The 27,391-nt window shown below is 34.4% G+C and overlaps 1 protein-coding gene across 3 annotated transcripts in view; it reads left to right on the top strand.

Moving 5' to 3' along the window:
- LOC128211401 (uncharacterized) overlaps positions 1-27,391 on the top strand; it is a 113,424-nt gene that overhangs the window by 24,931 nt on the left and 61,102 nt on the right. For 2 of the 3 annotated variants that reach the window (XM_052916150.1, XM_052916151.1), the window contains exons 27-51: positions 254-530; positions 1,400-1,491; positions 1,948-2,143; positions 3,012-3,111; positions 3,909-4,127; positions 5,026-5,162; positions 6,648-6,821; positions 7,707-7,904; positions 9,708-9,795; positions 11,460-11,536; positions 13,111-13,281; positions 14,663-14,771; positions 15,538-15,768; positions 16,519-16,910; positions 17,601-17,704; positions 18,642-18,737; positions 19,494-19,650; positions 20,113-20,221; positions 21,539-21,784; positions 22,748-22,984; positions 23,618-23,866; positions 24,066-24,255; positions 25,130-25,265; positions 25,974-25,991; positions 26,812-26,923. In XM_052916150.1, coding sequence (XP_052772110.1) covers positions 254-530; positions 1,400-1,491; positions 1,948-2,143; positions 3,012-3,111; positions 3,909-4,127; positions 5,026-5,162; positions 6,648-6,821; positions 7,707-7,904; positions 9,708-9,795; positions 11,460-11,536; positions 13,111-13,281; positions 14,663-14,771; positions 15,538-15,768; positions 16,519-16,910; positions 17,601-17,704; positions 18,642-18,737; positions 19,494-19,650; positions 20,113-20,221; positions 21,539-21,784; positions 22,748-22,984; positions 23,618-23,866; positions 24,066-24,255; positions 25,130-25,265; positions 25,974-25,991; positions 26,812-26,923 — 4,115 coding nt within the window. The remainder of the gene's footprint in view (positions 1-253; positions 531-1,399; positions 1,492-1,947; positions 2,144-3,011; positions 3,112-3,908; positions 4,128-5,025; positions 5,163-6,647; positions 6,822-7,706; positions 7,905-9,707; positions 9,796-11,459; positions 11,537-13,110; positions 13,282-14,662; positions 14,772-15,537; positions 15,769-16,518; positions 16,911-17,600; positions 17,705-18,641; positions 18,738-19,493; positions 19,651-20,112; positions 20,222-21,538; positions 21,785-22,747; positions 22,985-23,617; positions 23,867-24,065; positions 24,256-25,129; positions 25,266-25,973; positions 25,992-26,811; positions 26,924-27,391) is intronic. The other variant, XM_052916152.1, reaches the window with a different exon arrangement.

Here is a 27,391-nt window from a genome sequence, read left to right on the forward strand (position 1 = left end):
ATGCATGTAACGACGCCATCTTATCAGCATGCGTACAAGATAGATATTAATATGTCAGTGTTACAAATTAAAATAAATGTTTTTATTCCAAAATCAGATCATTTTGTTTCAGCTTACAAAAACAACTATAACTTCAGAAATAACTATAAAAAAAAATTGATACAAAAAAATGATTGTACAATAAAATTGTCAATAAGATGGGGCCAAGCTGTACATGATAATCAATCTCAAATAAAATTTATGTAAATGTTAGGATAAAAAGAAAGAAGAATTGGGATCGACCTCTGGAGGCTCAGATTCACTGGATAAAAAGGAAGATAAAGCTATTGATAAGGATGGGAAACAATCAGACAGTTGTGAGCAGGAGAGACGATCGCCTTTACATCCGGACTTGCAAGGGTTGTGTAAACGTCTGTACGCGGCGTGGGATTGTGTGTCCAGTAATGGGTTTTTGATGGACAAGCGGGTTGCTTCTCCTGTGAAAACATATCTAAAAGCCATACTGACTGCAGTAACCAAGAAGTGTAAAGGTAAGAAGAATGAGAATGATAAATGGTCATGAAAAATAAAAAAAACTGAAATGCTTTAATTGACTTTTCAAATTGGATTCATATGTTCTATAAGATATTATTGGGTTTGATGAAATAGGATGATATGATTTCCATTTTTAATTATACACCCGTTCAAAGAAATGCGTACAGGCGATCGGCGTAAAACATGCTGTCTCATCAATGACTTAAGAATCATTTGTCCAATTATTACCAAGTGTGGTCAGAATTTGTATGGGAACAATATCTTGGCCAGGTTTATTAATCAGCCAAATCGCTTGAAATCACTCGAAAGTTATCGCTCTTTAATTATATAAATCGTCTAAAATCGGTCTTGTCTGGTCAAGAACTTTAGTAACCTTTGTCCAATCATCACCAAATTTTATCAAAATGTGTATGGGTATAACATCTTGGACAAGTTTGATAACCAGCTGTATCACTCTGATCACTCTGTTGATGTTTAATTATATTCTTGATTTGTAATTTTACTGCAAAAATCCTACTTACGAGAGATATAGAGATACTTGTTAATATATGTTTAAATGATTATGCCATTTAAATCAAGTTGCCATCTTATGAGTACAATATATTATATTATATTTCGCAACTGAAAGGGGGTACACAAATACTTGCTAATACTGGTATTAATGCGTTCATGAAGAGGACACAAGAGTGTTTTAAATGACCTTATAGCTGTCTCTTATTTGTGATAATCAAGCTAACTTAAATTGGAATAAACTTAATACATGCTTCCACTCTTAGTATGTTTTATTTAGTCATAAAGTAAAATGCACAGCGTCTTAGTTCATATTACGATACAGTCACACATTGTCTTGAACTTGATATTCCAGTTGTCCCAGTGCAGTGTCATAAATGTAAGGGTGCTGCATCTCACGAGGAATGTGATGCCGAGCCACTAAGAGTGTGTGGTTCGAAGGCTCAGGTAAAAATAAAAGAAAAAAAGGAATCATTGTTTAACATTTCATATACATGTAAAATCAGACAACATGAGCTGATGAGCTATTTTGCATATCAAGGTATCGAGTACAATGTATTATAAACTTGGCTGTATTCCTTATCTCTGACTTGTTCTCGTTAAACATAGACTGACTGACATTTTAGAGAGCTTAGAATATCATTTCAAACAAATGGTCTAGTACCTTCAGGGATCGAACATGCAACCCAGTCTGTCAGGATTATAAGTTGCAATACTTGTTGAATTAGGAATGAGGAAGATAAACGAGCCTTCACATAGCATGCTTGCCTTGCTGTTATTACATATATTGTATTTGGCTCTAACATTAAAAGTAAAATAATAAAAGTGTATGTTAAAATATGGAGAAAGTGAAAACATAATTTTTATTCACATTGTAAAATTGTTCGGTTTTGTTGTTTACAGACGTGCAGAACATACGAAACACGTACTGCCAATAATAAGACGACCATAACCAAGCAGTGTGCTAAGCCGGAGACTTGCGTGAATCAGTGTAAAGAGAACGGTCTCTGCCAGATGTGTTGTGTTGGCCACCTCTGCAATAGGGGAGATATCGGCTATGAACGTGTGTTAAAGGATATAAACATCACTCAAGTTGAAGGTAAAGTATCAGACTTACTATGATTCTATTAGTGACACTATTATTTAAAATCAATACATACACATGTATAACAAACATTAATTTGAGTGATAAACCTTTAATTAGTTCATAAATAACGCATTTATGGAAAATATTAATTTCTGATAACAAGATTGTAACCATGTATTTAATAGCTAGAAACGCACAAATATTACATGACTGGTGGGTCCTAAAAGATTTACTGTGATTGCATTTATGGAGAATGTTAATTACTGATTACAAGATTGTTTCCATGTATTTATAGCTAAATCACTCAAGTATTAAATGACTAGTGGGTCCTAAAAGATTTACTGTCATCAATGATCGTCTCATAAGGTCGAAAATAATGTATTTCCAGCACCTTTCCTTTAAGTTTAAAACTGTATCCTTCGTGGGAAGCATTGCTTTTAATATTTGATCATCCTTTTCAGTACATTAAAACAATTGTATTAATTGTGGTACATCTTATTTTGGAGTAAAAGTATATTTTTAGATAATAAATTTGAGGGCTTTTATATTTAGTAATGTCCTTCTTGCGCTGTGTCCTCTGATATTACTCGCGATGTATCCCCGATCTGGTGAGGCTAGATTCGTCAGTAAAAATAAAATGTTATTATAAGTTGAATATGACAGTCAATGAAAATCCAGCAGTTTTCAAGCAAAGTCCCTTAATAAACTTCCAGAAATATGATATGTATGTTTCTTTTCTGCCCTCATTATATATCTCAATTATGTGAATAAAAGGTTTGTCACACTGAAAACATCACCAACATCTCCAATTACTTATACCAAATGCGTTATTGAGTTTAAAGAAATTCAGATTCTACTTTTAGTTTTTGTTACATTTCAGAACCCAAGGAACCCAAGGAAACATGTAACATTTACCGCCAGACCTATTGTATATTTGACGTGGTGACCAAATTGATGTCGACACGGCAGGTGGATTGCAAGTAAGTTTCTTACATTTAATTTCCAAGAATGCTTTTATATGCAGCGTGCTTTTTTAGAGGGCTGCAAAGATTGTTTCGCACATAAGTAAAGACCAGCAGGCCCCAATTTCTCAAAACATAAGTCCCTTATAACAGGATCAAACTCAGCACCCCATATTTGATTTGGTATTAATTGTATAATATTCTATTTTTGAAGAGATTTTAGGCTTTTAAAGGAAATATTATTTAAGATAAATAAGATAAACTACTGGTTATTTTATAAAATCATATTAATGTAAGATATATTGCTAAATGAAAAAGATACTTCAATTAGTTACGCTTTAGATGTTTTCGAGAAATTGGGGCTCTCATTTCAAATTGCAGAATCTTCGGGAAATTGGGGCCCGCATTTCAAATTGCACAATCTTCGAGAAATTGGGGCCCGCATTTCAAATTGCATGATCTGTTAAAGATAATATTTGACCTTTCTTTGAATGATAATATTTCACCTTCCTTTGATGGTAAAGATTAATAATGATGATTTGTCGACCAAGCAATTTAAGACTGAGCTTATCTTAACTATAAGATGTAGCATGATCCCATATATGATAGGAAGCACAAGGGAATGATTCATGTTAAAAAACTTTGTTTTTGCAACACTATAATCCAGGCTCATTTTGGGAAAATTATTCCTCGACTATTCGACTACTATTCTGACATGAAACAATGAGATTTATCAGCCAACTTTCTTTCCTCTCAATATTGTTATAGCTTATAATAAAAGTTTATGTAATAACTGTATTCTTTTATTTTTATAGAATGATTTTTGTGACAAACAAGTGTATCGAGAGCATAGAAACGTCATGCCGCTCAAACGAGATGTACCAAGTCCTATCAATCTTCGCACATAAACTTCGTCAAGGTTCGGTCTGGCGCCAATGTCTCGCTCAGGAAAGGGACTGCAATTGCGGGGCATTCAACATACTGGCATTGAATGCAGCATTCAATCCCTACACTGAAGGGAAAACTGCTTGCAAGTAAGTTACGTTGAGTGGTGCATGTTCTTTCAATGGTGCCCAATGAGCAGGGCCAGTATTCAATATTGAACTTATCCTTTCCTTTCACCCTATTGGTCAGCTAAATATACAGGCTAATAAAAACACTAAGTTTCTAATCTTGAATTTAAGTTCAATCTAAGTTGCTTATTGAATACCGCCCCTGGACTCTGAAATTTCACTGCATTTGTTGGACTTTTGCAAAATGAATCTATCCATGTCTCTTGTATTATTACAATATGTTGCAATGCATAAACTTGATGTTAAAGGTGTTGGGCAAATCTAGTTCTGTTTTAAAACCCTTTACAATATCTTGAGCAGAATGTTAAAGCGATTAAAATGCTACTATCTTTTTTTAAAGCATTTTGTGGTTTACATGTGAAACCTTTTGGTGGTTAAGTTTGTTTTCTTAAAAACAATTTTAAGATCCATAATCACATTTACGGTACTCTAAGCAAGGCCCTGATCAAATCCTTTTGTAGATTAACTTTTTTGAAAGTCATGGGCAATAAGCTGTGACCAAAAGTTTTATTTAAACTTATTTATTTTACAACGATTGTGAAACAAGTTATTACAACAATATAATAATCACTGTCATTGGCATGATGTTACGTGACAGTGTGGTCTCGTGTTGCGGGGAAAACTGGAGTACCCGGATGAAACCCACTTTTCCGGCTTGGTTGCCACAAACCCTACTCACATGCGCCCAGGCCAGGAATCAAACCCGGATGGCTTAGGTCCGTTGATATATTAAAAGATATCTTGTTATATCTATCCCCAATATCAGTGATGTGTGAAACAGATTCAATCCATGGGACTGTTCCAATTCCTTATAAAAGCATTAAAAATTGTCTTTAAACTGCCATTCATAATTTTCCAGGCACCTTACCTCAGCCTATGGAGTTGCAAGTAGCTTGAACGTGGACCAATGTATGGCAGATGACATGGTTTATACCAAAACAAGTCTCCATGTTGCCCACTCCAAGATTGCGGGCATCTGTGGTGGCGATAGTAAAGGTAAGGGAAGTAACTTATTTAAGTTAAAGACTAAAAGAAATGAAAGAGAGATTGTTTATATCAGAAGAAATCACCTGTGTGATTGCTGGCATCTTTGGTGTTATTGATAAAGATAAGGGAGGTAACTGGTGCAATATTACATGCATTACTGTCAAGGGAAGTTACTGTGGAAAGATTACTGGCATCTTTGGTGTTATTGAAAAAGGTAAGGGAGGTAACTGGTGCAAGATTGCTTGCATTAATGTCAAGAGAAGTTACCGTGGAAAGATTACTGGCATTTTTGGTGTTATTTATAAAGGTAAGGGAGGTAAATGGTGCAAAATTGCATACATTAATATCAAGGGGAAGTAATTGTGGCAAGATTACTGGCATCTTTGTTGGGGAAAATGAAGGAAAGAGAAGTAACACTGGCTGGATAACTGGCATCTGTGGTAATGATATTGAAGGAAAGGGAAGTAACTGGTGCAATATTGCTGGCTATTAAGGGAAGTAGCTGGCATCTGTGGTTTGGATAATGAAAGTAAGGGAAGTAACTGGTGGTAAGAGTAAAGTAAGTTTGAAGTAGGGGAGTAGGCATAGCAATATTGGCATTCAGTGGGTTAAGTGTAGTAACTATTGCTAACTATAAAAAGAAAAAGTAATGAAAGCCTAAAATGCAGCATGATTAATAGTGACAAAATAAAGGGAGGTAATTGTTTGAAGTTTCATGGGAATAAATGCAAGAATGTTATGGTGTCAAGATCGCTCATGTGCAACTGTAAAATGAAGTAACCGTAAGTAACAAAATCAAAAGTTTACGTAAGATTAGAAAGAATTTGCAGAGGACTTGAGATTAATATATTTTTACTGTGATCTGTGTTATGATCTTGTTTTTTAAAAAAACTCAGTTTTATACTCAGAGGTGGATCTTATAGTAAATTACGTAGCACTTGCTTCATTAAAAGTGTAGAGAAGAAATAGTAGATTCTAATACACATACATTATAAGAATCACAAAATTTGCTTTATAAGTAGTTTATTGAACAGCTTAGCAAACTTTTGCCATTGAAATATAATATGTTCATTGTTAACACCTAGTGTTATGGTTTAATGATAACTGCTGTTGTTAAAGCTAAAAGCTCTGTTGGTGCCTGTAAGCTGCATTATGGCTTGACTGCTCCCCTTAAATGAAAAAAAAAATAGCAAAAGGCTATTCTTTAAACATTGCTTGCTGTTCCTCAACCAACTGACCCTGACTGTTATTAGTTTACCATCATGGTTGACTTATAAGTGCGTTTGGCCTCTCCTGCTTGACAAATTAGTGCTTTTGGTTGCTGCAAGCAAATATTTTTTAAAAGCATAGCCTAATACACTTTTATTTTTTCTGAATTGTTATAAAAAAGAAGCTTTGAATTGTTAATCCCATTATTAGGCATTATTAGTTTATTATACTGTTACACCTCAATGCTTCCTGCATCAATATGATAACCCCAAAATTCACAACCAGAACCTGAAAAGGTGTGCCCAGCCTTGACTGAAGGAACAGAATGTGAGCCTGAATGTACAAAAGACAGACCATGTACAGATGCTGGATATACGTGCTGTTTTTATGATGAATGTGGACTGTGTAGACAGCTTGTTGCTGTCACTTCTGCCGGAAATGAGACAAATGAAATTCCAGGTGCAATACATGTCTGTGTGTGCATGTGTGTCTGAGTATTTGTGTCTGTGTATGTGTCTCTGTGTATGTGTGTATGTGTATGTGTGTCTGTGTATTATCTGTGTATTATCATCATCATCATCATCATCATCATCATCATCATCATCATCATCATCATCATCATCATCATCATCATCATCATCATCGCTGCCACTGCCACCATCACCACCACCACCCACCACATCCATCACTACCACTACCACCACCATCATTACCACCACCACCACCAACACCATGACCACTACCACCACCACCATCACTACCTCCACCACCACCACCAGAAATGAGAGAAATGAAATTCCAGGTGCAATACATGTTTGTCTGTGCATGTGTGTCTGTGTATGTGTATGTGTCTCTGTGTATGTGTCTTATCTGTGTATGTTATTTTGTGTTTTTGCTTGTTGGGGTGGGGGATGTAATATTTTTTTTCATTCATCATCATCTTCACCATCATCGTCAACATCATCATCATCATTATCATTCATCATTCATTATCTTCATCATATGAGTCATTGTTGTCGACGATGTCATCATCATTATCATCATCATAATTGTTATTGGCTATTTACAGTTTAAATGGAGCAACATCTTTTGCAAAGCATTTTGTATATTTGCTTTATTGCAGCACTTTGCACATTTTTTGCCTCAAAACTAAGTGGCTTCATAGTTTAAAGCAGATATTTAGTGTTAAGACGGCTTTATTTCAAAGCATCTGATTGATGAGTTCTGTGCTATGTTTATTATTATTATAGTTATAGTATCTTTGGGTGTGAAACTTCATGTAAGTTGGCCATTTGGTTTGACGACTGACTTCATTATGTATAAAAAAAATTGTATTTTAAACAGTAGAACCATCACGTCCAGATCCAGTGCCTAAGACAGGATTCTGTCCCTTGGTTGAAAAAGGCGACGTATCTATCTGCATGACAGATTGTAACCTGGATTTAGCTGATGAAGGGTGTAACGGAACAAAAAAGTGTTGCCCTGTAGCATGCGGTGGGGGACTGTGTACGGAGCCTCTGCCGACTAAGCCTGGCCCAAGGAGTATGTGGTTGTTTACAGTTTATGCTAGAAATATTATTTCAAGTAAACCTTGTTTAATGTTATTGGTCAAATAATTTGGTTGAAATAATAATATTTGCAAAAATGATTTTATTCAATGCATATTATATATGTGACTCAGTTCTCAGTATTGTCTGCACAGTTCACAAATTGAATATACACAATATGTCAAGTAAATCACATATTATAAAAAAAGGTGTAAAAAATGATTGCTTCTAGAGGTGCCCATTATTTTAATTTTTGTTTTTTGAAGAAAAAGACAGGTATTATCATTGACTTGGTTTTGTTGACAGCATTTTACAATTTAAATTTTGGCCATTACTCAAAAGACTGTAAATATATTCACTCTCTAAGATACTCATATGACTGAGGCTGTACAGTAAGTGTTGAATCATGCCTCTTACCAGAATGGAAGAGCGTAACCATCAACTACTGGAGCTCTTGTTGATTTGATAAGACTTCGGCAATGTTTTTAAGCTTGTCTGATTTTTAACAATTAAAAATCAAGGTCGTTAACTTTTGTCTCAATATTGGCATTATTCAAAAACTTGATTTTAACCCAAAAGTTTCTTCAAGATATTCAAATTATTTTAAAATGAAACTAGGTTCATATGTTCCCAGAGAAAATATGCACATACATGTGTATTCTGGCCTATAAGCTTTAAAAATTCTACAGTTATGCACTTTTTTCGACCTTAAAATGGGCTAGACACCAGATGGTCCCAAAATCGGCAAATACACTCACTCACTGTATTTCTTCAAAACAAGCCTAGAATTGTCAATGCTAGCTAGGAGGTGGCCGATAATACATCATTTTACATGACTGAAATAATAATATTGCTTTCTCATCTGTGTTTCCCCATTTAAAAATAGCGCACTTTTAGCTCGACTATTCGAAGAATAAGGAGAGCGATCCTAGTCACCCGAGCGTCGGCGTAACCACTTATGTTAAAGTTTGCGTATCACCTAAAATATTTTCAAAGTCCATTTACATATGGCTTTGAAACTTTGCACACTTGTTCACCATCATGCCCCCAACGTATACACAGGAGGAGGTAACTCTATCAAGCATTTTGACAAAATTATGCCCCTTTTTCGACTTAGAATTAACATTATAGTTTGCCTACCACCTCAAATATTTTCAAAGTCCATTGACATCTGGCTTTGAAACTTTGCACCCTTGTTCACCATCATCCCTCAAACCTGAACACAGGAGGAGGTAACTCTATCAAGCATTTTGACAAAATAATGCCCCTTTTTCGACTTAGAATTTACGTGAAAGTTTGCGTACCACCTCAAATATTTTCAAAGTCCATTGACATCTGGCTTTGAAACTTAGCACGCTTGTTCACCATCATGCTCCCAACCTGTACACAGGAGGAGGTAACTCTATCAACCATTTTGACAAAATTATGCCCCTTTTTCGACTTAGAATTTATGTTAAAGTTTGCGTACCACCTCAAATATTTTCGAGTTCAATTTATGTAAATTATGTAATGCATTGAAATCTAATCCAACAGTGATCCATGCATGTTTTCGCCAAAACTTTTCAATCCAATAAATACACCCCGAAAAGCGGCGGAATAGTCGAGTGCGCTGTCTCTGTGACAGATCTTGTTTTTTTCCCTGTTTAACACATATCTGATTATGAGTAAAAATAAATATACCAACACTATGTCAATTTTACGTAAGCTTTTGACAACTTTCTTGCAATCGTATCATCTGGTGTCCAGTCCCTTTAAAATAACAGACCATCTTGCTGAACATATATCATGAATGTTACAGTGGAGTGTGCGGAGCCTTCATCAATCCGGTGTGCAGCTGATCCTTGTACGGTGAACACCTGTGAAAATTACCAAGATGCCATTTGCAAGTAAGATATTTTGAGATCTATTCATTATAATAAATCATTTTTACCTTTGGCCTGAATTTCATGTATACATGCATACAGTTATATTTATTTTTTATCTCTATGGTCTGAATGATCTAATTTAATGACATTAACCAAGAAAGAGTCGAAACACAATGCCATCATTAAAAATTGTTGGGAGGCTCAAAGCACACACACAAGAGATTGTTTTACCCCTGGAGTAAGCAAAGAAATAATGTTATAATAATGTTGTTGTCATGCTTGATGTAAAGTTTTCACTTAGGCCTAAAAAAATTGTTTGGTTAGGGTTACATACTTTTCAAAAAGAAGTAGGGTAGGTAGGCTTTTTAAAAAAAAATTATTTGGCTTTATATAAGAATGTCATTTTCATCATTGGAGAATGGTGTTAAAGTTTTCTTCTGTATAAGCATTTAAGATTTTAAACTACATATTGAAAAGCAATTTAAAAAAAGAATTTTTTTTTAAGTTTTGTTATTTATTTTTTCAAACTGGCTATAAAAATGGTAGGGTCGGAGCCTATTCCGTAGGTAGGGTCGGGTGATCCGAACCAAATGTATTTTTTTTTAGGCCTCAGTCTTAATTTTTTTTTTGGCCTTGCGACCCTTTAAAAATGTCTTGGTTGGGGTCTGTATTCATTAAACAACTTAGATTGAACTTAAGTTTAAGAGTAGAATTGAAGTATTTTGATTGGACTGTAAAAATAACTGGCCAATAGACAGAATGGAATCACTGAAGCATGTTAATCACCTAAAATCACTTTTAAATGCAAACTTTAAATGCTTATGACAACAATACGTTGAACATATCATAAATTAACACTTTCTTACATCTTAATTTAGGTTTCTTGTGGCCAACAAAATACAAAATAATTACAAGATAAACACTTTTCAATTTACATGCATATTGATTTGGGATGATAAGTGATTCAAAAAATATCCGAGGATGTTGCATTACACAACATTGCTAACTTATAAGAAGTATACATCCTTATCATAATATACAATCAGATTACAAGCCTCTATTGCGGTTTTGCAAACATTTGCCCTTGAGTTGCCTGTATGTAGACAGAATTTCAGTCTTTACAGCCCAATTTTCATTTCGACCTGTTCCTTTTTGGCATGTGAGAACATAGTGGTATATTGTGAATTAATGTGTCATTCATTTTACCAAAGTAAATGCCAAAACCCAACAAACATTGACTGAAATTGCATGTAAGTCATATGAAATGGGGTCAAATGCTGAACTGTCCTATTCAATTTAAAACAAAAATCATTGATACAAAGTAGGATTATTCGAACCTGGCCAAAATGGTAACTTGGCTGAATTAATCGTGAACAAACTACTTTTATGTGAATTAATATGCAATCATTTGGGTAACTCATTCATCAAAACTGTCTCAAATGATCCAAAGAAGCCATTTATATCTAGATATCTCCCTCATTTTACAATGAATATGTCCAGACAAATCAGTTGTTATACACACGAAGTCCAGAAGACTTTACAAGTGCTAAAGTGAGATGATGAACATGACAGTTTAAAGGTATACTTAAGCACCTAAAAACTTGGGAGTGAGCTTTGACTATATCTGCTAGCATGTTATAAATGAACAATAATTGATTGGTTATGTATTTTTTTGATAATTTCAGTGCCTATTACTGCAAAGACTGTGATCCTAGCTATGTATATGATGGAGTTGATGTTACATCTGACTGTAGTCCACGAAGTAAGTCATGTTACATCCAGGGCTTCTAAAAGATTTAAACATCAATCAGTCCGAGCCCTGTGACAGTCGGTTCAAGCCCAGTGACATCGACCACCCCATTCTCTTTGTGTGCTACAATTTCTGTATTTTTTTTACTGACTTTTTCGACCGAAATAAAATTTTCTGACCGTTTTTTTAGATATTTTACCGCAATCGGTCCAGCATATTCAAAATTGGTCTAGACTGGCAAATTGTCCTTTTTTTAGATATAACTAACATCTAACTGTAGTTTTCAAAGAAAGTCAAGTAACATCTGACTATAGTCCTTGTAGTAAGTCAAGTTACGTCTGACTATAGTCCTTGTAGTAAGTCAAGTTACGTCTGATTATAGTCCTTGTAGTAAGTCAAGTTACTTAAGACTATAGTCCTTGTAGAAAGTCAAGTTACATCTGACTATAGTCCTTGTAGTAAGTCAAGTTACGTCTGACTATAGTCCTTGTAGTAAGTCAAGTTACATCTGACTATAGTCCTTGTAGTAAGTCAAGTTACGTCTGACTATAGTCCTTGTAGTAAGTCAAGTTACATCTGACTATAGTCCTTGTAGTAAGTCAAGTTACGTCTGACTATAGTCCTTGTAGTAAGTCAAGTTACGTCTGACTATAGTCCTTGAAGTAAGTCAAGTTACGTCTGACTATAGTCCTTGTAGTAAGTCAAGTTACGTCTGACTATAGTCCTTGTAGTAAGTCAAGTTACGTCTGACTATAGTCCTTGTAGTAAGTCAAGTTACTTAAGACTATAGTCCTTGTAGTAAGTCAAGTTACGTCTGACTATAGTCCTTGTAGTAAGTCAAGTTACATCTGACTATAGTCATTGTAGTAAGTCAAGTTACATCTGACTAGAGTCCTTGAAGTAAGTCAAGTTACGTCTGACTATAGTCCTTGTAGTAAGTCAAGTTACATCTGACTATAGTCCTTGTAGTAAGTCAAGTTACATCTGACTATAGTCCTTGTAGTAAGTCAAGTTACATCTGACTATAGTCCTTGTAGTAAGTCAAGTTACGTCTGACTATAGTCCTTGTAGTAAGTCAAGTTACATCTGACTATAGTCCTTGTAGTAAATCAAGTTACATCTGACTATAGTCATTGTAGTAAGTCAGGTTAGTCCTTGTAGTAAGTCAAGTTACATCTGACTATTGTCCTTGTAGTAAGTCAAGTTACATCTGACTATAGTCATTGTAGTAAGTCAAGTTACATCTGACTATAGTCCTTGTAGTAAGTCAAGTTACATCTGACTATAGTCCTTGTAGTAAGTCAAGTTACATCTGACTATAGTCCTCAAATTGAGTAAGTCATATTTATGCAAGGTTGATTTTGGGGAAAAATTGTATAAAAAGTTGTGGTAATGTAAAAGAGTAATCATTTTGTATGGTCCTTTTATACAATTCTTTACATTTGGCTGATTTAGAAAGGTTTAAAAAAAACGATGGCATTATCTAACAATCTGTATTTGGCTTAAAGTTTTAAAAAGTGTTACCTGTTTATAAGGCTGTTGCTGACACGATTATCTTGTCTTACCTTATTTTATCTTATTTTTAGCTTCCGAGGTTTGTGACCTGGAGATCGAGGACGGAGACTGTTCAAGTTCATTGAAAATGTGGGCATTCAACAATCAAACAGGCCAATGTGAGCAATTTGATTGGTCAGGATGTGGAGGGAATCTGAACCGGTTTAACACCATGGATCAGTGCTGGAAAACATGCTTTGATAGTAAGGGTTTGTCTTTTTATGCTTTTTGCTTGACTTTGAAAAATAAGGGCAACTATTCTACTCACCTTAGCATTGGCTTTAATGTCCATGCTGGCGTCACACCTTGTGCATTTCATTGATACTTTAAACAAACTTTCTCAGCCATCAAACTCTAATAATCAAGTAAGACAACTCTAACTTGCATATAAAAGTCCACATATCTCTTAAATTAAGCAAGTTTGATTACTCTAGGATTAAATTATGTTAATTTTAGGCTTTTTTGTCTTAGAAATTCTGATTAAAGGTTTTACGAGCAAGTAAAGTAACCTTACTAAAAGACACAATTAGCCAAGGACGAACATAACATATATACTAAGATATTTAAATTCCTCTTCTTGAAATCATTAGCTAGTACAGGGGACATTGATTGTATAAACATCATATGGACATATGTGTATGATTGTGTGAATGTAACATAATGTGTGAATGTAACATAATGTGTGAATGTAACAAAATGTGTGAATGTAACATAAGTATATACGCTCAAACCCGTTGGCTTAATATCGCTTGGCTCAATTTCCTCATTGGCTTAAACTGGATGTGAAGGACCGATTTCGATTAACTATTTGTAAGCATTACCGCTTGCAATATTCACAAGGCTCAAAGTATTTTGGCTGGTCCCTTTCCTCATTGGCTTAAACTGGATGTAAAGGACCGATTTTGATTAACTATTTGTAAGCATTACCGCTTGGCTCAATATTCACAAGGCTCAAAGTATTTTGGCTGGTCCCTTTTCTCATTGGCTTAAACTGGATGTAAAGGACCGATTTTGATTAACTATTTGTAAGCATAACTGCTTGGCTCAATATTCACAAGGCTCAAAGTATTTTGGCTTGTCCCTTTCCTCATTGGCTTAAACGGGATGTGAAGGACCGATTTTGATTAACTATTTGTAAGCATAACTGCTTGGCTCAATATTCACAAGGCTCAAAGTATTTTGGCCGGTCCCTTTCCTCATTGGCTTAAACTGGATGTGAAGGACCGATTTTGATTAACTATTTGTAAGCATAACTGCTTGGCTCAATATTCACAAGGCTCAAAGTATTTTGGCCGGTCCCTGGGATATCGAGCCAACAGGTTTCTGCTGTATTAAGTGGCATTCATTTGGCTGTGAATTTAGAGGTCACACAATTGTGAAATGTGAATGCACACAATTTTTTTATTTTTTTTAATTCTTTTTAAGGACGACTATATTTATTTTTAATAAAAAACTAACATTTATAGGTATAAGATAAAAGTAGGACAATGTTTTGTTGGTCTTGTGTGCAAGTAACTTGGAAATTATACCAACTGACAAATGAACCGAATAACACAATATTCCTTATTTAATTTCTATCTACAGAATCAGATGCCATGATCAAGACTTGCCAGGATATTCGTGAAAGCGTGCGAGATCACGCCAGAAGATGGAGCAGAGTCCTCACGACCATTGAGCCACTTCAGGCTTGTGGGTAAGTGGTCAGCATGTTGCATAAGATATTTTGAGATGGTCAGTTTTTGACGTTTAAACATATTAACCTTGGTGTTTGTGTCGGCAGGATTGTTGTGCAACATTTGAAATATTGCCCTTAACTTAGAAAACATTCAGAATATTTTATGTCAGTACACATGTATTAAGAAACAGTGTGTGCATTTGTAGCAAAGCCCATTACTATGACGTTCAAATTGTCATGATATGTCGTTTGATTAACTTGGAAAAGAGTTAGCTGAGCATTGACATCCCCCTGTGATGTCCTTTCTTAAAGTGACACACGTGTTTAAAATCAATACATACACATGTATAACAAACATAGATTTTGAGTGATAAAAGTTTTACTACTTACTAAATTATGCATTTAAGGAAAATACTAATTACTGATAACAAGATTGTAACCGTCTATTTAATAGCTGAAAACTCACAAACATTAAATGACTGGTGGGTCTTTAAAGATTTACAGAGATCAACTATTGTTTCATAAGGTAGAAATACCGTGTTTTCTGCACATTTCTTTCAAATTAGCCAAGGTATCCTGCAGAAGAATAAAAAAATTCCATATTTATTCCTCCTTTTCAGTAGATTAAAACAATTGTTATAATTGGGGAACTGCTTATTTGGGAGTAAGAGTGCATCTTTAAGTTATGCCCATTGATACTTTAAGAAATAAAATAGAATCATTAACTAGTCAAATTCCGAAAATCTGAATAACGATTGAAAATCTGTTATATATTCTTTTTCAGTTTCCTGAAGAGACAATTTGATTCAGCCTTAGAAGGCTGCCTAGTTGAAGATGTAAGAGCGAATTTGACTGGTCAGGTACTTGAAATGCTGGAATTTGATTGGTCAACGTGTGAGGATTCTGGGAAGGATGATGATGATGAAAAGGAAGAAGAGGTTAAGGAAGATATGACATGTTTGCCAATCTCAGAAATAAACATGCAGTGTTCAACTGTAAACATTGAGTCTTGCGAGTAAGTTATCTCTTTTAAATTATTCTTCAGTTTAGAAGAGGTTGAGAGTTGTCTAGTTTAATAGGATTTATGCCTCTCACCCAAGTGGTTGTGGGTTGGAGTCTCAACTCTTGTCATCTCTAAAAGTGATTTAGTTTAAAGTGACACTCTTACTAAAAATCAATACATACACATGAATAACAAACATAAATTTTAAGTGATAAACCTTTAACTACTTACTTAATAATGCATTTATGGAAAATATTAACTACTGATAAAATTATTGTAACCGTGTATTTAATGACTAAAAACGCAATTTATATGATGATAAATCAGATTACAACTGTCTTTGATAATTTCCTACTTTGTTTAAAAAATAATTTATTGTATCCTGATGTAAGTGCGTTTGTTTGTCCAGGGTTATTTTTAGACAAGTAAATTTCTCCATTGGTTGAACACCTACAAATATTTATATCAAGCTGCTTTGGTGTTGTATCAATTTTATAAGAATTAAAAAATGTTTTTATGTATAACATTGCAAGTAATTTTTAAACAGATTTTGTCTGTATTGCAAATAATGTGTTAAACAATAACCTTCACATCTTTTGTCAGAAAAACCTATATTTAAGTTATTTTAAGAAAGTAATGAATTCTCTTTTCTGAGTCTGGAATCCCAAATCTGGAATATGATAATAATGAATTTAGGCTTTGTTTTGATCACTTTTTTATTCACTCACAACTGTTATTTTTTAACCTGTTCCTCTCTTTAAGGGACCTGGCTACCTATGTGTCCTGTACAAAGAATCTAACCAAGGGATGTAACTCTGTACAGATTATTCCCCTTTACATGAGCCTTGCATCTGCACAAACTCTTCTCCAGGAGAAGGAATTGGAGTGTGAAAATATGGATCTTGAACTTCCAGCCAACGAAATGACTCCGCTAAGGCAATGCGTGCATAGCTTCATCAATGGATTCACTACTGGCTTAGCAGATAAATTTATTCCACTCGGTGACGCGAGCAACATGTGCTCAATGGCAGAAGATTTCAGTACCTGCGTCTACAGAATTCCAAACCTCCCATCGAAGAGGCTTGTCTCTGGCATGGTTGACATTACATCAAAATTGATTGACGATTTTTGCGTTGATGTGCCAGTAGAGATAGGTAAATATTAAGGCATAGATTAAAAATTGTTTTTGTTTGCTTTCTTACTGTTAATAGCCATTGTGTGACTTTTTTTGCCAAAAAAATGGTTATTATTAAACTGTTACTTTAGCTAAGCACAGAGTTGCTTTACAGTACAGAGTTGCTTTACAGTAAACTGTTTAGGTATTGCCTTGGTGTGGTGAATCGACAATGTAGCGTGTTGTCATTGACTTCGTGCATCATGTAAATTCCTTGAATGTTGGTCATTAATAACATGATCACCACATGAACCAAGGTACACAAGTTAACAATGGTAGTTTGCATATATTTATCATTTAGTCTTATCACTTGCCTTATTAATTATTGTGTTATGTTCCTTTTTGACTGAAAGTCAGAATCAGTATAGTCTATTTAGTATTGGACTTGACATTTTGCTCCTGTTTACCAAACCTAAAAGATGGATGGAATACCTTTAATAATGCTCTGTTAACTGTTTACAGAACCAGCTGTGGAACCTATACAGTGTTACACCCGACATCATGCTCCTGTTTGCAATACCTAAATTATTGATGGACTGCCTTTAATAATGCTCTGTTTACAGAACCAGCTTTGGAGCCTAAAGGTGTTACCCCTATCATTGTGCTGCTGTTTACAAATCCTATATGACGGATGAAATGCCTTTAGTAATACTCTGTTCACTGTTTACAGAACCAGTTGTTGAGCCTATACAGTGTTACACATGTGATCGCACTTCCGTTTCTGAAAACGAGACCTGTAACACAACTGTTGAGACCTGCCCTTTCAACAAACAGGTCAGGAGACTTTGCTGTTGTTTTTATTACAGAATAACTTTGTTCAGTTAGATTTCATGGAAACATGAGAAGTTGAAAATATGTCTTCTTTTTGGCTGTTTGTTTTCCACATACTTTATGATAAAGTTTCGATCCAGGGCTGTATTCAATTATAACCTTAGATTAAACTGAAAGACTAAAGTAAGATCAGGGGCAGTATTAGATAAGCAACTTAGATTGAACTGAAGTTTAAGTAATAATCTAATAGTTTTGATTGGCTTGTATATTTATGTGACCAATAGGCTGAGTGGAATCACTGAGGCAGGTCTAAGGATTAGGATAAGATCAATATTGAATACTAGACATGAGTGTTTTGATTGGACTTTAAGAAATCTATCCAATCCGATTTAAAATTGGCCCATGAAAACAAATGATTATTATTTGAATCCTAAGAAGAAGAGCAATCTATGATGCTTATTAAATATAGCACCTGCAGGAGAGTTTATATATAAAAATGTGTGTATTAAAATTCACTGTAAAACATTTAAACCAGTTTAACAATTATTATTTATCAATATGTTGAAAATTATCATTCACAGCTGGCAATTATCATTATGTTGAAAATTATCATTCACTGCTGGCAACTTTTTAATTATCATTTATCATTATGTTAAAAGTTATCATTCACAGCTGGCAACTTTTTAATTATCATTTATCATTATGTCGAAAATTATCATTCACAGCTGGCCATTTTTTAATTATCATTTATCGTTATGTTGAAAATTATCATTCACAGCTGGCAATTTTTTAATTATCATTTATCATTATGTTGAAAATTATCATTCACAGCTGGCAACTTTTTATTTTGATAGCCCTTTGATACTTTCTCAATAGATTTAAAATTCTCTTTTATTCTTTGCTTTAAAAATGTTTCAAAATTATCATCTGTTTATTTCAGTCATGCCAGGTGATACTTGAAATTCGTAATGGCGATAATTTTGTTACCAAAGGCTGTAAGAATCCTCGAGCTAATGAAGCAATGGAGAAAGTAAAGGTATGTTACTAAATACAACAGAATCATGCTACAAGCAGGGGCTATAATCTTCTTTTGTCTACTAAGGGCTATTCTAGTAAAACATATAACCCACCAGTTTTTTTTTTTGCTAATTTGGACCCCAAAAGGGTAAATTTGCTTTTGTAGAGGGGTGGTACAATTCAAAAGTGCCCTCCCCTTGGGGGTTTAAGTTTAAATGGAATAGCCCTTAAGCAAAAATAAATTGCTTCTAGTACATATATGTTTTTGTTAAATCTTAGGCTCTTAAAATGCTTTAAACCAGAATTCGTATTCACTTCTGTCTTAAGTCTGAGTTTGGGACTCCAGCTCAGGAAAGCAAATTTTTTAATTTGATAAATTGTCTTCAAAGTAGTTGTTTTTACCATTTTATCATTTTTGCTCTTCAAATAATAATTGTAGAATCAAATGAAGATTTTCAAATTTGAGTCTTGAGTCTCAAACTCAGAAATTAAGACGCTAGTAAAAGGAGCTTCCCTGCTGTGAACCACACCGACCTGCTGCCCAGGACCCGGAAAGGGGCCTTTTTTGGCACCTTTGGCCCCTTGTACACCTCTGATAATGTCAGGGGTTTTGCTTTCAGTCAATCTTATCCCTGAGCTTGTTAGTCAGTCCAAAAAACTTGATCACAATGCTGGACTGCTCTAAAGATGACATTATGCTACTTCATAAAATCATATTCACAAAACATCACTTATATATGATAGAGTGTATAATCGAGAAACTTGACATTTTCAGGTGACTGGTAATGGGATTACTGTTCGCTGGGATTGTAACAAAACACTGTGTAATGAGGCGCTTGAGGAGCCAGTCGTTGACAGGGTTGATCAGACTGGTAACAATGGAGAGGAACCGGAACAGGAGGCTGGTGAGGGACAGACTCAACAAGTAAATGGTATGCCATGCTTTTTAAAGTTACCACCCTTCAATCCCCACCACCCACCTCCCTTCTCAAAAAGACAACAAAACGGATGAGGAATGTTTGTAGCCTAATCATAGTTTTGACTTTGTGTGGCCACAGGAAAATTTTATGATTTAATATATGTTTGTTTATCAGTTTCAATTTAAGCTTTTTGCTGTTTAGAAGATTCTACTATTCTTGGTTTTTGCAACAAGCTTTTACTTTATAACAAGTACAATGTCATCTATCTATTGTAGATTGTTATAAATTTTACAAATTCCTTTATTCATGAAATCTTGACTTTGGCTAGTTTCACGATGTTTAAATTTCAAACTCATTTGAAAATTACACAAATCGTATCAAAACCCAAATTGTGATCTGCTTGTTTCTGTTAGACAGTCACTTAAGATGGTTCAAGAAAGTTTGGCCAGTATCTTGAAACATTTGTCTTTTCAGAGAATGCCTTATGCCAGTATGCAGAGTTTGGTGCCCTTGCAAGACGTCACTTTACCCAACAGTTTATTCTAGGATTTTCTCACGCACAGGATTACATGGACTTCTGCAAGTATGCAGTCTAAATATAACATTTAGTTTTCACATTGTTTGGTAATAAGGTTATAGATTTAGGTAACACTGGCCTGACATGTTCTGATCCTCCAGCTTTCACTTAGATTTAGAAATATGTGTTAACTCAAAAAAATGTTGCCTGTTGATTAACTCCAGAAATTGTTGTCTGATAATAAACTCCAGAAATTGTTGTCTGATAGTAAACTCCAGAAGTTGTTGCCTGATAATAAACTCCAGAAGTTGTTGTCTGATAATAAACTCCAGAAGTTGTTGTCTGATAATAAACTCCAGAAGTTGTTGTCTGATAATAAACTCCAGAAGTTGTTGTCTGATGATAAACTCCAGAAGTTGTTGTATGATAATAAACTCCAGAAGTTGTTGTATGATAATAAACTCCAGAAGTTGTTGTCTGATAATAAACTCCAGAAGTTGTTGTCTGTTGATAAACTCCAGGAGTTGTTGTCTGATAATAAACTCCAGAAGTTGTTGTCTGATGATAAACTCCAGAAGTTGTTGTCTGATGATAAACTCCAGAAGTTGTTGTCTGATAATAAACTTGTCTGATGATAAACTCCAGAAGTTGTTGTCTGATAATAAACTCCAGAAGTTGTTGTCTGATGATAAACTCCAGAAGTTGTTGTCTGATAATAAACTCCAGGAGTTGTTGTCTGATAAACTCCAGAAGTTGTTGTCTGATGATAAACTCCAGAAGTTGTTGTCTGATGATACACTCCAGAAGTTGTTGTCTGATAATAAACTCCAGAAGTTGTTGTCTGATGATAAACTCCAGAAGTTGTTGTCTGATAATAAACTCCAGAAGTTGTTGTCTGTTGATAAACTCCAGAAGTTGTTGTCTGATGATAAACCCCAGAAGTTGTTGTCTAATAATAAACCCCAGAAGTTGTTGTCTGATAATAAACTCCAGGAGTTGTTGTCTGATGATAAACTTCAGAAGTTGATGTCTGATGATACACTCCAGAAGTTGTTGTCTGATAATAAACTCCAGAAGTTGTTGTCTGATGATAAACTCCAGAAGTTGTTGTCTGATAATAAACTCCAGAAGTTGTTGTCTGATAATAAACTTCAGAAGTTGTTGTCTGTTGATAAACTCCGGAAGTTGTTGTCCAATGATTAAAAACAATGTTTTGGCAATAATTTGATAATATATTGTCTAATGATGAACTCCAAATTTGTTGTTTCAAGATAAACCTTATTATTTGCTTATTAAATGATCCCTGTTAGTTTTGAGAGATTATATAAACTGTACGATATGTTGTCTATTCCAAAAACAACATTTTTTTTCATATATTTACAGCGCTACAAATCTCAATAAAACAGAGGAATTGGTGAACCTGTACAAATCTAACTGCTCTGCAGGCCTTCAAGAGCGTATGGAACAAGTGAGCACCAGTTTCGGTTACCTGGCAACAACATCTTGTCCAATCGCAATGCCTGAAACTGAGGAGGGGGAGGAGCCAGAAGATCTGAAATGTGATTGGTCGACATGCACAATGCCTCTTATGCCCATGTTTAACACAACTGGTCTGCCAAATTATTGCCTGTGAGTTTGAAACATTTGTTTTGTAGCTCCTTTGTTTTCTAGAAAGAAAAAAAGTAGTTGTCATAGCCTTAGTGTCAGCACCTGTGGAAGCGTGCAAAAACTTAACCCTTGGCAATAAATAAAAATACTTAAGACATTAAGATGGTAATATACAATATTAGTGCAAAAATGAACATGTATACCAAAGCCAATGACTCTTGCTAGAATGCCCTTCATGTTGTAAAATAGTCATTTAAAAAACTTGAAAAATTGCTATTGTTCAAAGACTGTGTGCAAGCCTGCACTCGGAATCCAACTACAAGCTTTTTAACTGCAGCATCTTTAATATACTCACTTGGAGCTGAAATTGCTGTGGCTGTAGGCCAGACTTGCCTTCCAATGGATCTTCGTTACAGAATTTAAAGTTTATTTATTCCAATAACGTGGTCTTGAAAGTGTCCCATACCATAGAAACTTAATTGCTTGAAAAGAAGGACAATTGATTCATGTTTTTTGGTGTTTTACTGTTTTTTTTCTGATTTTATGCTTGCCAAAGTAAATAAGATGAGGTATTGACATTGCGTGTGTGTTGTTGTTGTTGTTGTTGTTGTTGTTGTTGTTTTGGGCATTGGAATTATTGTTGTCAAAATTCAAAAACTTTCAACCTCGGCCATAGCAAAACAACCATTCAAGATATTAAAATGAAAATTGTTGCGCATGTTGCCAGAAACAGTAATCACTTGTTTAGCAAGGCAGCTAACTCTGGCTTCAATAATTGCTTGATTATGCCCCTTGCTTAACTGGGAAAATAAACAGAACAGCTTTGGTGGTTGCTTCGAGGTGATCATTTTTAGAAATTATATAGTGTTCACTCTTTTGTCATCTCATTTTTCACAAATATTTATGTCAGATTTATTCTCTATCTAAATGATTTATTATTATGTTTAATTACCACATAAACTCAAAGCTATGATATTTTTACAGACATGTCGGAAAATCATTGGAATGCCTGTCAAAGTTAGAGTGTAACTCTAGCAAAAAAAACGAGATCGCCAAATTTTTAGGACGCCTTCAAAGGGTGGTTACCAGGGGTAGTGAGTGTTTTGACAGACTACAAGAGTCAGTGTGTAACTACACATATATCTGTGACCTGACGGCAGTAACCACAAACTGCTCCACGCTACTGAATTCATCAGAAACTGATCCAGAGCAGATTTGTCAGTAAGTCAATTTTCGGAATTTATATATAGAACAGTCATTATAGTTGAAGTGATGTCAATATATAATTGAAAAAGAAATATTCATATATAGCAGGCCTGCAACATAAATGACAAAACGCTATTGGTCCAGGACTGGTTACGTGGTGACCCCAAATTTTTCCATATTGGTCACCAAATTTATATTGTACCAAAATGGCGTCTATTTTCCGATTCTGATGAATAAATGAAACACTTCAACATGTTAAGCAGGTTGTCAACGTGATATATACTTTACGGGGTTGTAGGTGACCCGATATGGGATATACAGATCGCAGGAAACTATATTGGTTTTTGTATGATTTCCTTAAATTGCCCGTATATGCAATATCGGGTCACCTACAACCCCTTAACTTCTAATATACTTTGAAAAACAGTAAATACACTGAACTCTTTATAATGTGGCTTACCAATTCAAAGTAAACATGTTAAAGTCATATTAAGTCTGTACTGCTAATTTGATAGAGATGACGGTAAAGTTTCAACATAAATTTAGCAAACACTTTGGATTAAATGAAATTGTAATTGTGTAGGACTTTTTATCTGTATCTGTAATACAATTATAAGGCATGCAATTATTCTTTTTTTGTATTTACAGAAATCAGAGGAGTTATGAGGAGTGTGTGAGATATTACACTGGTCAATGCCCAGAAGGTGAAGACATTACTAACCTCTCCCGAGATGCAGTGCCCACAGATTGTAACTCTACCATGGATGAAATTGAGTCCGAATTTGAAGCCCCGAAATGCGAAGAGCCAATGAGTGGCAATTGTAATGTGTTGAGTGCTGTCAGTAGCGCTCAACAGATTTTCGTTGCAAACATGGACAACAGTAATGGAATTTGCATGTGAGTATTAAGACTTGCATTAGTTTCACTGGAGAATTTCTTTTTCTGATGGACTCTATTCAATCAACCAAATTTTTGCTTAAATGGGAACTCAAAAGATGACTTAGGATAAATTAACAAACAAAATAATTATGTAATGCAAATACTCATACAAAACCTGGAAACTCCTAACAACATCTTGAATGATATATTACCACAGTCCAAATGCCGAAGCGATAACCAACTTGACCAATGAGATATCTGGGTGTGGAAGACTATCTGCAACGCTTGCCTCTGTGTCCATTACGAAGGGGCTTATGCTTATTGACCCAATGTGTGAAATCTCATTTGATATTCCTGCTGACAATGAGCGCCCTTGGGCAAATTGTGTTTCTGATGCACTTAACTCGGTAAGGTATTTTTTGTTTGGATTCTAGCTCACCTGAGCACAAAGTGCTCACCTGCGCACAAAGTGTTCAAGGTCTGCAATCTCTTAAAAATAACCTGTTCTACAATAAGACACAGATCTTTTGGAATAAATAGTTATATTAAAGATAGTTTGAAACATTTAAGAACTAACATTCTGAGTCTAAGTCTTATACTCAGACTGAAGACATTAGTGATTACAGGCCCTGGTGTCCAATTTGAGCCTTGTCAAGGAAATACTACTGTTGGGGCTTGAACATATGTCTGCTTGGGTGAGAGACAGACAGCTTAAGAACACCAGTTATTTGATATGTAAAAAATATTGATTGAAAATTATACAGCTTTATTCACAGAAGAAAAAACCTGTCTAAAGTACATCAAATAATTTTTTATATTCTTATAAACATTCTTTTTTGGCCTGTTTTGCTGCTTTGAAAGAGGAATAAAACATGCCAGCAAATATTCAATAGAAACTAATTTTTAGCATTTCAATTTTCATTTTTTTTTTACTGTTATAGGCTAGTTTGTGTCAGTTCTGGTGTTGTAATATAAAAAGCATTAAACACTTTTTAACCATAACTTAGCTTATATAAATATAAATTTTATAAATATAACTCAAGCTAAATAACCATAACTCTACCTGAAAAAAACATAAAACCATAAGTTAACTCTAGTGAAAATTACCATAACTCTAGCTAAAATATTTATTGAGTTATTTCCCTTTATTGGCTGAGAAAAACAACAGACAAATGTCAGATTCTGCTTGCTGTGCTCGTATCATTTTGAATGATTTCATACACATGTATTCAACACTTATAAAAGGCAATTTTTAAAGTTGTTTTATATTTCTTTTTTTAGACTAAAGCTAATATGCCCTTTGAAGTGATTGCAGAGCTTGTATCATGCATGGAAAGCGGGGAACTATCAGAGTTTGATTCCCACATATTTGCATCTCAACTCCAATACTTGAAGGAGCTCAATAACACAATCGAAGGTTTGAAATTTATTTTATTTTTAATATATAGCATTTTTTTTCATCGTAAAAACTATTTTTCATTGCCATACGTTTTTGTTACCAGTGGCTATAAGAAGAAAGGCCAGTAATTATAGCTTAAATAATTTATGGACTTGGCATTCTCTTGCCATGTTCTTGGTAAAAGTTTAATTGCCAGTTATATAATTTCCTTACGCCTTTATTAATTGTTTATCGGTTAATATTCTTTAAGCTGCACTCTCACAGATTGGCAGTTTGACTTCTTCTTTTTTTTTGTCGCAGAATCAGCTTATTTTTTGCATCAATGCCTTGACTTCAGTGATGTAAGATAACTCACAATAAAACAGATTATATTTGTATGTGAAACAGCCGAAAAAGTTATTTTTCTTAAAGCATAAGTAATGCTTTTTGCATGTTTTAAAACAAAAAAAATTGCGATTTGATATTTTGTCACCATTCGTATATCACTAGTTTCCAGACATTTACGCAAAAACTGACTTGGATTCTGAAGCAAAAAATACAAAAAAGTTGTCAAAACGGTCAATTTGTGAGAGTGCAACTTTATTTAAACAACTTTGTTTATAATAAGAAGTTATAGACTGGGTTTTAATTCTGGTAATATGAAAAGATTGATCTAACTTTATGGATTTTAAAATATTTAATCATTTGTATTTCCTTTTTCTAAATATTTGTTATTTCTGCTTTCAGCTGTTGTGCTTCCTGGAGGTTTGTGGTTTTAGTTAAACCTTAGAGAACAATATATTTGTATAACATTCTCATCCCCCACCCATCTTCAAAATCAAATGTCCAAACAATTTTCGATTGTTGCATATAGGTCTTTGTAAGGATTTGTGGATTATTCTGGAAACGGCACCGGATTTTGGATTTAATGTTTTTAAAAAAAAATGAGTCATTGTCTTCACCTGTCCTTGTGTAACAGTGTCTACTGTATGTCAGCAATGAAAAAGAACTGAAATTTTGCAATTACAATTCAAGTGGGACTGTAAAACTTTATTTATTATTTGTAGATTTTTTTTTTAAATATATTGTTTATTATGCACCAGTCAGTTGTAACCTCGCCCCCCCCAACCAACGGCGCCCCCACCCAGGTCTGCGGAATAGCGTGGCCTTCGACTTTTGATCCAGTCAAGCCCAGGTAAAACAATGTGATGATAAAATCCCCACCAAATTCCCCTGCACCCCAGGGACCTTAGGTAAGGCCCACGTCCCCGCTATATTTGGGGTGAAGACAACACCACCCATTTCCCCAGCTATCCCTGGTATACCCCTGGACCTGGTGGGGGGGCCTTGGTTACAATTTACTGGTGCATAACTCTTTGCTCAAGTTTTCCTGAAAAGCTTTTTTGATAATTGTATGTTTTATTAATTTCAATAGGAATAGATATATGTTATAGATAATATACAAAAAATTCTTGCTATTTCAGACATTAATATTTTGACTTAAAAGAGATCAGTTTGAAGTTTTGACATGAGTGGAAAGTTCCACTTAAATATAAATTAAAGTTAAACTTGTTCTGTATTTCAGAGACCATTAACTGCAAGCCAAAGCAGTTTATTCACTGCAAACTGTCATACTTCCTCATGGACATTTTTGCTCCTGCGCTTCCACTTCCAGCTAGAAAGACATTGTGTGAAAGGTTGGTAAAAATAAATATGATTAATGTTAAAAATTATGACGTCAGCATGATTGAGGATATAAAAAAATACTCAACATGATTGATTGAAGGTTGAGACGTCACAATGTTAACATGATTAATGTTAATGTTAAATGGCTACAAGCCAAATGATGTATGTTAAAATTATTTAGTCAACATGATTAATGTTAAAATTTTGAAGTCAATATGATTAATGTTTAAAAATCACAAATAACATGATACAGTTAAAATATAAAGTCATCATGATGATATTGTTAACATGATTTTATTTATATATAAAAAAACAATATAATAAATGTTGAAAATCTATAGTCAAAAGGATATACCGGTAGTATGATTTAAATGTCCACAAGCTAGTAAAAAAGCCCATGAGCCACTTGATATATATTTTAGGATTAAAAAAGTATCACTGTTTCCTGCCAGAACTGTTTCTTAGTAAATATTGTCCAA

The sequence above is a fragment of the Mya arenaria genome, chromosome 12, assembly GCF_026914265.1.
Source record: "Mya arenaria isolate MELC-2E11 chromosome 12, ASM2691426v1".
NCBI lineage: Eukaryota > Metazoa > Mollusca > Bivalvia > Myida > Myidae > Mya > Mya arenaria.